At 42.8% G+C, this 13,418-nt stretch overlaps 1 protein-coding gene across 1 annotated transcript in view; it reads right to left on the reverse strand.

Moving 5' to 3' along the window:
• MYL1 (myosin light chain 1) overlaps positions 1-12,061 on the reverse strand; it is a 427,496-nt gene extending 415,435 nt beyond the window's left edge. The window contains exon 1 of the mRNA XM_075180318.1: positions 12,056-12,061. Within this exon, the coding sequence (XP_075036419.1) occupies positions 12,056-12,058 (3 nt within the window). The 5' untranslated portion in view covers positions 12,059-12,061. The remainder of the gene's footprint in view (positions 1-12,055) is intronic.
• Positions 12,062-13,418: the final 1,357 nt, after the last annotated feature.

Here is a 13,418-nt window from a genome sequence, read left to right on the forward strand (position 1 = left end):
ACAAGTGTAAGGATGACAGCTGGCAGAGTTAAAAAAATATGCCACTTTAGTTATGGCTTTTCTCCTCTAAGGTTGAAATGTTACATATTACTTTAAAATATTATATGTTAGCATTTGTTGAATTGTGGAAGCTATAATTGTCAGGTTTAACCACAATTATATTTAAAAGTATGTTTTTTTTATATATTTGAATGCAATCCCTGCACCCAAGAAAATGTAGAGGGTATTGGCAGAATGTAACCTCTTATTGGGGGCTGGGGTTGCCTTTAAATATGCAATAAAAATGCAATTGCTTTGCGTTCCTTAATGAATCAGGTGCTAAATGTGTAAGTCTTCAGATTACTCATTGTTTGGCCCACTTTTAGTGAAGGCCACATGGGCTCTATAGAAGCAGTACAATTCTTAATTTCACATGGCTTATGACTGGAGCATTGGTATACTACTCTGGTTGGCCTTTAGAATACAGAGAGAATCCTACTGACATATACAATACACAGAGCATCCTAGTGACTTCCATACAATACGGAAAATATTCTAGGGACTTATATACAATACTGAGAGCATCCTAGTAGTTTTCTTCTTCAACCTTCTCCTCTTTGAGAGAAAGGCACATTCTGTTGTGATGAATGAAGCTGTTATTGGTCGTCTGTGGTATGTGCTTTTGGTAGTGTGCTGTAAATCAATTTCTTAGTGAAAACAGTGAGACATACCTAGGTGAACATCTATGAGGGGGCCTTTTGGGGTGAAGCTTCCTATATTCTTTATCCATCTTCCTTCTCTTGACAGCTAGGAATATTAGTCCCCTCAGGGCCATCTTAACAACATTATGGGCCCCCGGGCAAAGCAGTGCATCGGGGCCCCTACACATACATACATATATATATATATATATATATATATATATATATATATATATATATATATATATATTGTGGCAAGAGCCCGCTACTGCAGAAGCACACGCGTACAACGTCTTCCTTTTTATGGTTCCTCATTGTCAGGATGGTAATAATGTTTTGACACCGTATACTTGCACATCAATTATGGAGACCCTCAACGCTTACTATACATAGTCCAGCTCTCTGTCCAGATCAGCCAGCTAGCCCAGCGTTGATCTCCCTGAACAATGAAACAAGCAGGGTTTTATACCTGACACTCCTCCCACAGGCCTTGATGGACAGGTGACACACCCACCTTCTCTTTAAAAGGAAACGCCCATCCCTGGCTCTGTTTAGACTATCAGACCCACCCTGTCTGTTTGCTGAGAGGAAGCAGCTTTTAAATCATGTAAGTAAACCAATTTTAAACTAAATATATGTTTTTACCTGGTTTAATCTCCACCTAGGTACATAACTGTGCCAATGTTTTACTCTATTTCCCTGCTTTCTCTGCATATTGCCAGCTAAATGCCTCCTTTTTTTTTACAATATATATATATATATATATATATATATATATATATATATATATATATATGTATAGAGATACAGATATAGATATATAGAGATAGATATAGATATATGTACTTGCTCAGTGACCCTTGAAGGTTTTTTTTGCAGGTTTTTTCTTTTGCAGGATTATTTATTCTAATTAAGAGCCCTGCCTATGGGGCCCCCTTGCCCGTGGGGCCCCCGGGCACCTGCCCATCGTGCCCAATGGAAAAGATGGCCCTGAGTCCCCTGCTCTCCAGGATTTTTGAATTTTCTACTTACTTACAAAGGATCATACCATAGGATCACAGTGTTGATATTTCCTGGAATCCTATGTGATTATTCTATTTAGATTCCTATTGTTTGGCACACTGTTACTTAAGGCCACATGGGCATTGTAGAATCTGTACAATTCTTAATTTCACATGTTAATTTTTCCTTAATGTTTTATTTCTGGTGTTTGGTAGTAGAAGTTAATGTGGTTATTTGATTAGTGCCTTTTTTCATTGCTGTTTTGCAGTCAATGCACCTAACACCTCCATTTGACTCTGTACTAATTGTAGGAACTCTTTGCTGCCATGAGAAGTTCTGCCACATGGAAATATGACCTCTTATTAATGTGCAAATTTGCCCTAGCAGTCTGCGGCAGGTGATCTTCTATAGAAGATCATAATTTTGCGGGATGCTGTTTAATGGTTTATTTTTTTGCCAAGCAGTACCCTGAGCATTATTTTGACTTCAAGAAAAGAAGATTATTTTCAACAACTTTTGTAATATATTTTTAGCTTTTCTTATGGATAACTTAAGGACCTTGGATGATATACTTTTTGGACAACTACAGGATCTGGGAATATTATGGATTTTTTTATGGTTTCAAGCAATCTGGAATAAAAATTTACGAGATTGGATCGATTCCAGATGAAGACATGAGATGGTAAGTATATGGGGATTTTCTATTATTAATAAAAATATATGGTAACAAAGAGGTGTCTGATTTATTTACATTTTAGTTTTTTTTTTTTTTTATTCTTAATAAACTAATGTGGTTTTAATGAGGCGTGTGTTTTATTTAAATTTTTGTTTGTGGAACTACATGGATCAGTGGGCCTTGGGTGTCAGGGCATGCTGGCATTTGTGATTCTCCAAGTGCCAGCATGCCCTGGCTGCCAAATATATGCTGGTACTTGTAGTTCTACAAGCATCAGGATGCCCAGATTTTTAATGGCAGCCCGGGCTGGCTGGGACTTGTAGTTCCACAAACTAAAATCATGCTTGCACTGACATTACTTATTTTATTATCCCGCACTCACCGACCAGGGTTGTGGGAAGGACCCTAGTGCTTTCAGCACAGGGCTGGGTTTCCCTAGAGGAGGGGGGGCAGGGCGCACGCAGGGGGGGGTTTCTGGTTCTCCAGAAGCCCCTCCCCTCCGCAAACGAACTGGAATTAAACATTGCCCTGTACTAAACAGCATGCGCTGCTGTACAGTACAGCATCGCCAAAATGAAGCTGCTGCAGCAGCTCGCTCCTTCGCTATATTTTTTTTCTGGACGGGGGGGGATGAAACCCCCCTTAAAAATCCTACGTTTGCCCCTGGGGGGCACACTTTTTTGCGGACCACACTCCCTAGGTATTTAGCCCAGTGCTGAACAGCCTGGGTCTGGTTTGTAATTATGGCAAGGCGACCCCATGTTGCGGGTACCCCTGCTATAGTGCCACCAGCCCCGGCTGGCTTGCCTAGTGCTGGTTTTCGTAAAATTGGGAGTACCCATGCTATTTTCCTCCTTGATTTTGCGATTACCAGCATTAGCCTGGCAGCACAAGGGTTAATAGTGTTTAAGGGATAATTTTTTTTAAAATTCTATTTTTAACACTTTATAGAGCTGCATGGTCCGGCGGCTGTAAAGTTAGGCACAAGATTTAAACTAGACCCCTGGCAGGTGTCGAAGTTACGGCTGTAACCAGCGCACCTCTCAGTGCGCTGGAAGCTGACTTGGACGTTCCCTGCATGGGGACATCCTTACTGTACTTGACCCATGTTAATCTGCTCATTCCCCACCCTGTTCACTCTCTTAAATCATAGGCTGTAGTAAACCTTTTGGTGAACTTGTTCTGCGCATACGCAGAACACATTTTGTGGAATATACGCACAAAAACCTAGATATGTGCCTTTACTCAGGCGCATTGTAACTTGAAATATGTATTTTTCTAAGACAGGGCTGGCATGGCAGCTGGGTTGGCTACCACCACTACCTTTCCGCCTGGATTCTCTTGCTTTAGAAAATGAGGACCAGTGCTGATACAAGTGGGGGTTCTTTCTTTGCTGTAATTAGTGTAATTAGCAATGCACAATCATTGCACATATCACATTTATATGGAAGTTTATTAGTGTCTCAAAAGCCCATACCAGAAGTTTTACATGAGATTTTCTCACAAGGTGTAAATGGTAATAACTGTGATTATCCTGCTGTAAGACAATATTGCTGCCTTATCATGGGATGCCTCCTCTGCGCATGTTTGCATAATCTGATGATATTGTAACTATGTGAAATGTTAATTTACCATGAACAACTTACTACTGCTTGCCTCCAATGCCAAAAGTTTCCAGCTCTCCTCTGTGATCTCCAATGAGAGCTGAAATTTCATAATTAATTCAAATATACTCTAAGCAATCTACACAACAGAATGAGTTGAACGTCATTGTTCTAGCTCTATCATAGACTTTAAATGCAGGGAAATGCAAATTTACTAATTTAGGGCCTGAGTCTTAAGGAGAGCAAAGCAAAAAAAGAGTAACTTTGCATCTTGGCAAAACCATGTTGCATTGGAGGGGGAAGTAAATTTTAAATCTGGGGACAGATTTATAGATTGGGTAGGACATGTCCTAGATCAACTTTAAATTTCAGTGTAAAAATAAAGCTATTGAGTATTTGTGTGCTACCTTGTGGCGATGTCCCCGGAGAAGACCCCCGCCAGCGCTGTGCCCCTGGAGGGGCCGAAGATGTTCCTCTGCCCGGTGCCTGTGAAGAGGGCGAAGACGTCCGCCAGCGCTGTGCCCCTGGAGGGGCTGAAGAGGTCCCTGATGGTGCCCAGCAGGAAGAAAGAAGAGGAGAAGAACTTACCCGTCCATCGATCCAGCGGTGAGTATCGTGGCTTCTTCCTTTCAGGTTCTGGCAGCGGAGGATGGATGAGCCAATCAGGGCTCATCTTTCCCCGGTGGCCAATCAGCGGCCGGATACGCGAGCCAATCGCGGCTCGCGCCCGGCCGTTTGAAAGATTGGCGCCGCGGCGAGCCTATCAGTGCTCGCGGCGGCGGCGCCTGCTGATGACGTAGCGCCGGCGACTATATAAGTCGCCGGGCGGCACCATTTTCTCAGAAGTCCGTCGGCGGAGAGAAAGGAGGACGTCTCTTCAAGACGCCCAGCAACAGGATCAGCGGCAGCAGCGGCAGGGGGCCCTTGTAAGGGCCGTGAGCTACCCTGCCGACCGAAGACTCCAATCAAGCCGCCGGAGCAGTGATCGTCGGCGGGGAGCCCTTGTCAGGGCTGGGAGCGCCCCCGCCTTAGAAGTAGCAGCAGAGGAGTCAGCGCCGAACCGGAGAAGAGGCGCCGCCGGCTGGAGGGTCTGGAAGACCCGGAAAAGAAGACAGAAGATGGCGTGGCAAGTTGAGTATCCTGCGCAAAGCAGGTAAGTACACTCAACGTTAAATTCGGGCACTAGGCCCGTGGCCACGGTCGGGCACAAGGCCCGTGGGGACAGTAAATTAGGGGCCCAGGGACTTGGGCACTAGGCCCCTATGAGTTAGTGGGCCAGTAGGCCACAATATTGTTGATAAAGGGGACAAGCCCCTGTTAGTAGGTAGTGAAGGGAGGCTCAGAGCCCCCAGGTGCAAGGGCACAAGGCCCTTAGGTAGTTAGTGGCCTAGAGGCCATAGGAAGGCCACAAGGCCTGTGTAGGGGCTGGTAGCCCGTAGGCTATAAAGGGCACAAGGCCCTCAGCTAGTTAGGGAGGCCACAGGCCTCAGTAGGCAGGTGCTAGAGCCCTAGGTAGCAGGGCACAAGGCCCTAGTTAGTGGGCTCAGAGCCCTGAGTTAGAGAGGGGGCTGAGGCCCATAGTCAGAGCACAAGGCTCTGTAGGCCGCTGTGCACGAGGCACATGGTGTGAAGGGCAGACGGCCCTGGTGGTGTGGTAGAGGCGTGAGAGCCTCGTGAGAGTAGGCGCGGTGCTGTGTGAGGTGAGCACACGGAGTTAGGAGGTACAGTAGAGCGGAGGCTCCTGTGGTGCTGTAGCAACCGGCTGGTTGGCTAGCAGCGGTGTGCTCTGGTGAGTAGCGTGCAAAGTACTGCATACTGTATTTATTCTGTCTGTGCGGCAAGTATTGTTTGTATTACGGTATTTTGGGGTGTGCTACATAACTGTGTCCAGGGGCAAGATGTCAGGCCCCATTTAAAGGTAGGCTCTTGTTCCCTGTGTTTTCCTGTATTAACCCGTGCTGTTGGGACAAGTGTAGTTACCAGCGTACACATAGTCAGGGAAGAACACACGTAGTTTTCCCGTCCCTTAGGTCCCTGGGGTCGCACTGGTTTCCAGAGGGGGTGACTGAGTGAGTAAGTGGCAGTGCAGCACAGATCAACGCAGTTCCAGGGGCGTCCCGTGGTTCAGGTTGAGTGTCCCAGTCCTCAGTTCCGTGCAGGTTCCCTGGCGGTTCCGGAGTGGGACACGTGTTCGATACCCGGGTGCAGGCAGTCGGGCGGTTCAGTTCGATCGGCTGTTCCGGGCGGCAGTCTGTACGCGGGTTAGTGGGCTGTTCCAGTGAGCCTCAGTCGGGCCTGGTGCAGCCGGTCCTTAGGATCCATGGGTGACCCCATAGCAAGAAGGCAGCTTCTTGGTACGACCTGGGTAAGGGGGTTAGGAACCGCCCTCCGGTTTAGTCCGTGAACACCGGCTGGTGTTCCCCGTAGTGGTTAGTGAGCAGTTCTGTTAGCGCACCACACCTAGTTAGTCATAGTTGTTTGACGTAGTTGCGTTGCCGACCATTGTTAGGATCGGGTCGCTGTTGTAGACAGCTTAGCATTTGTGGGTGCCCATCTTAGTCTCACTGACAGCGCAGAGGGAGGCTGTGTGTTCCTTGTCATCCGAAGGTGTCGGGGAGGTGCAGGAGAACCGGATCGGAAGTGGGAGTGTCCCGGTGAGTATCACGCTCGATTCCCCCTTTCGGTTAGGCCCTCACCGGCAGGTGTGCGAGGTACTTGAGGCGGGACTAGTCCTGGTCTCAAGTGCCTGTAGTCCCCCGTGCCTTGGCAAGAGCAAAGTGAGGATGCGGCAAGGGAGCTTGGACTGAGAGTGTTCTTGTTCGTTGCCGTATTCTCTGACAGCCCTTACCTGGTAGGCACGGCCGTAATCTCTGTCTCTTTCCTAGAGGGACGTGGTTGGAGGTGGCAAAGGTTGCGGCTGCGGATCTGCTGGGATCAAATCGCAGCTGGGATATCGGAGGCGGACTGGAGGTGACCATCGTTTACAAGGTAAGTTCTTTTAGGGTTGCGTCTGTCCTGTTCCCCGCAGGCGCTACAACCTGACAAAAAAGAAAGTATTTTCTTTATGTGCAAAATAATACACAAATTTGCACCCCTTGCATTGTAACATAGTTTGTCCAGGATCAAATTTAATCCTTTTTTTTGCCTTGCTCTCCTTAATGACTCAGGCCCATAGTGTGGAGCAGCATTGCGTGGAGCTCAGCAAATTTATCACAGGAACTTTGCATCTTGAAGGGATGGACTGTTCCACTTCAAAACTCAATCACTCGAAATTTTGTGTCACATTCGCTCATCTCCGATCAAGTTTTTATCATACAGTTGCTTATTTTTCATTGTGCTGGGGCATTACACAGGACTGCTATTTGGATACAACGGCATCTTATGTTTTGGCATTGCGGACCCTTTGTGGTGCCTTATAAATAAAAGACAACAACAACAAAAAAATAATCCAAGGAAGAGAGCACAGCGACGCTAATTCATATCACAGAGCAGCCAATATAAATGACTTTGTTTGATAATATATTACTGAAAAGGAAAGAAAGTAATCAGAAGAAAGCAATGGATGCAGTAAAAATGACAGAAAACACATAAAGATAATGCTGTCTTACTGTATTCATCACTTTTGTCTGGTATGTACGTGCCAGCAGTTAACGTGTGGATGGACCCACAATTAAAGGCCAGTTTTAAAAAGTTAGAGTTTAAATGGAGAGGAATAATAGATAAAAAATTCAATATCACAGATTTTATATTGTAGAGGAATAATAAGCTATTTAACTATCATTGGTTCTGCAGGTGCAGTGCACCAGGGGCCCATGGAGATAATGTGGCCCGTTGTATAGTAGATGCAGAGGGTTGGGGGCCCCAGGTTCCCTCCTCCCCACCTCCCTGCACTGAGGACCACAGCTCGTTAGTTCCGTATCTGAGTCTCTTAATGTGGACCATACTGATTGATCTCGGAAAGCAATGCGAGCGCAATTTGCCTTTATAATAATTGGAAGTTACTTGCATGCATGCCCATCCATATTCAAGTATAAGCCGAACTCAAGATACATTTCCATTTCAATATGGGTGTAAGTACGCTTGGCCTATACGTTACTTGCTGTATGTAGACAGACAGAAAAGACTGCAAGATACACACATACTTATGTGCAATATAAAGTCCCATCAGAACACATGATAAAAAATAAAACTCTTTTAAATAAATTAACAAATCTTATTACTATAATCATTAATAAAAAGACATTTAACTTTTTTTTTACATGAAATACATAAATCAGGAAGTTTTTAATGCGTACTGTACATAAAATGCATTTTTCTAGTTTCTCTTTCTTGCAAACAAGTTGTAGGCAGTCAGAAGTGTCATTTGCAGTTGGACATAAATTGCTTGTAATTGCATTCACTGGCAGTTTGTGAGCATGCGCAGAGCAGTTTCATGCAAGATACGACATGCAACGGGACTTAATCCAGCTCTGACTGCACTTCCCCGCTGAGAGCTGGCACTATGAGAAAGGGTGTCTGAGGCATATTTATTAAATGTGAATGCTATTAATTATAATCTGGGGCTGATTCGGTTGAAGGAGGCCTGTTTATTATACAATAATGCTACTGATATAATGTACAGTTTGTTATGAGTAGGGAGGTCCAGATTGTTCACTCCCTTCTTGGCTTTCCAAAAGTTGAATAACAACTATCTCTTTTTCCAAACAGGGCCCTAGATTCCAGGATCTGGCCAAGCAGCATCTCTACCTATGACACCAAAAACAGCACCGGGTTGTCAAGGTTGCAGGTCGGGGAGCACATTATAGGGTTGGAGAATTGTCCTGCGCTTGTAAAGGACTAGGCACGTTCCCACTGTAGGATAGCGACACCTCCTCTGGTGATAGGTTGAAAGGAGGGTTCCCAGCCATGGGCATAACTAGCATGGTAGCAGGGGAAGCAGCTGTTACGAGGCGTGGCTCCTATCTGTCCTTCTCCTCTGAGTGCGTCACTTTGGGGAGATTAGCGTGATGTCCGTGGTTTTAATGAGCCCTAGTGTTTGACCGTCAAAAGCACAAGGCATTTGTAACCTCAGAATGCCACGCATGCAATTTGTCATCATAGGGCTCCAAAATTACAATTTTGCTCAGACGGGAATGACATTCTAATGTTCCCTTACTCTCTGAGAAGGAATTACTGAGTGGCGGTCAGCGGAGTGGCCCGATAAGGTAAGTGAGAAGAGGGTGGGTGTGCGTTGCTAGAAACCGTGGGATTTTGCTATAGTGCCCCAAATTTCTAGTTACTCCTCTGTTCCCCGCTATATATGTAAACTTAATAAGTGAGCTACAACAGGTGCAAAGAGCAGACAGCACGGTGGCTTAGTGGTTAGCACTTCTGCCTCACACAACTGGGGTCATGAGCTCGATTCCCGACCATGGCCTTATCTGTGTGGACTTTGTATGTTCTCCCTGTGTTTGCATGGGTTTCTTCCGGGTACTCCAGTTTCCTCCAACACTCCAAACATATACAAGTAGGTTAATTGGCTGCTATCAAATTGCCCTTATTCTCTCTTGGTCTGTCTGTGTGTGTGTGTGTGTATGTTAGGGGATTTAGATTGTAAGCTCCAATGGGACAGGGACTCATGTGAATGAGTTCTCTGTGAAGCTCTGTGGAATTAGTGGCGCTATATAAATAAATAGATGATGATGATGATGATGATGATGATAAGGATGATGATAGAAAACACAGAAACTCAAATTTCATGGTCTTGTACAAGATAAAATCCAACACTTGATTTTTCCATTCTAATACAAATTTGCAATAGCGTACTGTTACAATAGTGTAGTCTGTAATGCCCTCTTGTGGCTACACAGAGAAATCACACATCAAGATGGGAACTCATGATTGTACCAAAAGTAAGAAGGTAGGACCAGCAAACACTTGTAAATTATGAAAGGTCAAAGGGAATCAGCAAGAACTAGGGATCATATACAGCCAGGTGTACAGATTTAGAAGTAGATTGTTCTACCCCTGCCCAGTTCAATACCTGGAGACACATGGATAGACAGGAGATGAGAATCAAAATGAAAAGTTGCTCTGACCCTATAGTGAAATGCAGCTCTATTAATAAAAAGCCAGGGCCGAAGAGAAATTGCACACAATTAAAGTCTGGCATAATAGATTATTTTATCACACCTACAGTTTCGGACACCAGTAGTTTACCTAGTTGCTTTTTTCTCATTCATAGAGGTTAATTCAATTGGCTGTGTTACTCTTGAAAGTAAAGTGGCCTGCACACTATTACTGTTCATACGGTAATTTTAACCCGAATTTCTGCTCGTGGCTCACGGAGCTGCAAGCAAAACTCAGTGTTACAACGGTAATAGTGCGCATGCTGCTTTACTTTCGAGAATAACGTGGCCAATTGAATTATAGAGTTCAATTTTCTTTGCTAGTGAAAAAAACTCAGATATGCAATGCAGTGAGACAGAAATGACAGCAAGTTTCTGGGTACCCAGGCGCTCACCCAGTCAGAAGCTTGCCCAGTCTGTAGAGCTCATAAACTTTACATCATAGGTCACTGATAATCATTGGAAGCTTGCTGAATTGAATGCATGACAGGAGTCCCAGATGAGGGATCTACAATAAAGTGCTTGTGTGTGGGGTAAATTAATTTTGAACAAATATAAAGCTTAATTTAGCATGCAAACACCCCAAAAAAAGTAATTCATCACATACCATTCACCAATGTGAAAGAAATGAAAGTGCCAATGTGTCAGAAATCTTTATTAGTAAACCACATTATAGCAAATCATAAATATATCAAACAATATAAAAATTAAAAAATGTCGTAATATATAACCAAATTGCGACCACCTGTTAATATTGCAATATAATTAAAAATCTCAGAATATCAACATATCCCAAAAAAACTATGCATAAAATATTTTTCCAATAAAACACACATCCAGTGCATCAAAAAACTCCAATCAAATAGGCATATATTTCTATTGCTAGGTAGAATAGTATTGAGCACAAATATATTCGATATGTGTGTTGTCACAGGCTCAAAAGCCTTAATTAGTCACTAGTTTAGGAATTCCTTAATAGTTACATTTTAATCAGTCCCTTTTGATGGAAAGTGTTATCAACAAGTCCTGAATTGACTCTATAGGCATATTCAGATGTTTTGTTTCAATCTCCTGTATTCAGGATACGCCCCACTATTATAATCTTTACCACTCAATTCTTAAAGTGGATAACATAAAAGAATCTAAACGGACTAAATATATATGCCAATATCTAGTTTCACTTACTCATATTAATAATGAGTTCCACTGTTAGCATAGTTCTAAAATCAATCTTGATATTGACACTATAAATAGGAGCAGAGTGCTTGTGCTTTTGGTATATTGTTCTGCTCCATCCACTGCTGAGCAGTTTAGTAGTTGTAAAGCATTGTTGTGAAGGTTTCTAACACTGAAATGTGCACATACAGTGTGAGACGTTACTTATCTTCAGTCTTTGTTGCAAAGATATGTAAACGATGTTTGTCTTATTCCTTCACATGAACTCCAATATGCATACAGGTGGTGCTGTTTGTCCGAATGACGTCAACTAACGCGTTTCTCCGCCCCCTAGGTGGCGGTTTCATCAGAACTACCTCTGATTTGTTTTTTTTGATGCACTGGATATGTGTTTTATTGTAAAAATATTTTATGCATAGTTTTTTTGGGATATGTTGATAGTCTGAGATTTTTAATTATTTTGCAATATTAACATGTTACAATGCAAGGGGTGCAATTGAGTGTTCTGTTTTGCACATAAGTTAAATACTGACTGTTTTTTCATGTAACACACACATATAAACTTTAAATTTCAGTGTACAAATAAGCTATCAAGTATTTGTGTGTTACATGAAAAAACAGTCAGTATTTAACTTATGTGCAAAACAGAACACTCATTTGCACCCCTTGCATTGTAACATGGTTTTGTCCAGGAGACTGAAATAAGGAACCTCTTCATTGAAGATCCTTAATAAATCAGGCCCATGGTGTGCATAAGGGAACTGACCTAATACAGTTTTTACCAACATATTTGCATTCCAAACACAATATCATGTTGAGCATTAATCCTTTATCTTCCATAACTAGCGATCGCAGGAAGCTATCGCTTCGCCGATAGTAGCAAATTCCTCATGTTAATGAGTAGATCAAAACGACACTAAACATTTCCTTTATCCTGAGCCTTAGATACCTTTAATATATTATTATTTATGTATAAATAATCTCTAATACATTTTACTAATAAATAAATGTGGGTTGGAACCTTAATAAATGTGTACTATTTACACTATATACAAGTGTAAGTGTGAATGTAAATGTGTGTGTTATTAATCCATGCGATTGCATCCTTACACGTGGCTTACTAATCGCAATCGCGCGGTAAAACAATATTCATTAATGTAGTTTACTTTATCCAATTATTTGACTTCCACAAATACTTTTATTAAAAATAGTAAACCCCCAGATATAGTTACCAACATCTGTTTTCTTCACCTGTAATGATCCACTCTTGTAATCTTTTACCCCTTAAGGCTTGAGTCCATATAAAAAAAAAAAAAAACATTCCAGGGTGCTGTAGCTGTCCAAAATAATACCATCCTAGGTCATGTAGTGGTCCATAAAAATCAAACCCCAAACAAATATTCCACAGGTAGTTGTAAAAAAAATCTTATCTTCTTTCCTGAAGAACCCCACATAATCCTTTAGATACAGCTTGGCAAAAAAATAAATCATAAACAACACAATGAGAACTTTGGAGGAACATGCCGCAGAATGAAATATTGAAAGACGCGAGGTCTATTTATAAGCTAGGGGGATTTCCCATGCTTCTCCCTTACAGCGTGTGGAGACATGACCCACATGAGATAGTAGCCAAACTACATGATGTCCGAGCCTACAAGGTGAAACCTGAAGAGCTGTAGGCTTCTTCCTGTAGTGCGAGAAATTTGTTTACCCAGGAATAATGAGGCTGAAGAGGAAGAGGTGTCAATTAGATTAAGGAATGGTCAGCGAAGGGGCACAAATAGAAATGGAGTAGGGGACCAAAGAGAGATTGTAAATATTATATCAGAAGAGAAATCAGATGGTGAATAGGGCTATGATAGCCCTAATCTTACAATGGAAGAACCAGGCTCTAATAATTTACCTTAAGAGTCAATGGTTTAATAACCCACTCAAAAGGTTAGTTCCGGACCTATTAGTAACATACCAGTAACAAATTATCCTATGACATCCAGCGCTGAGAAATGAGTAGGAAAAGAAGAGCAAAATGCAGGAATAAATGCTCACTCTACTGAATTTCACGAAAGAGTACAAGGGGTAAAAGTATAGGGAGGGGTTTCCTGAATCACCCCTAGTACTTATATCTCAAGTATTTACGCCTAAGTGTCGTATAGTTTCAGATGGATTAACTAAC

The sequence above is a fragment of the Mixophyes fleayi genome, chromosome 7 (genome assembly GCF_038048845.1).
Source record: "Mixophyes fleayi isolate aMixFle1 chromosome 7, aMixFle1.hap1, whole genome shotgun sequence".
In the NCBI taxonomy this organism is placed as follows: Eukaryota; Metazoa; Chordata; class Amphibia; order Anura; family Limnodynastidae; genus Mixophyes; species Mixophyes fleayi.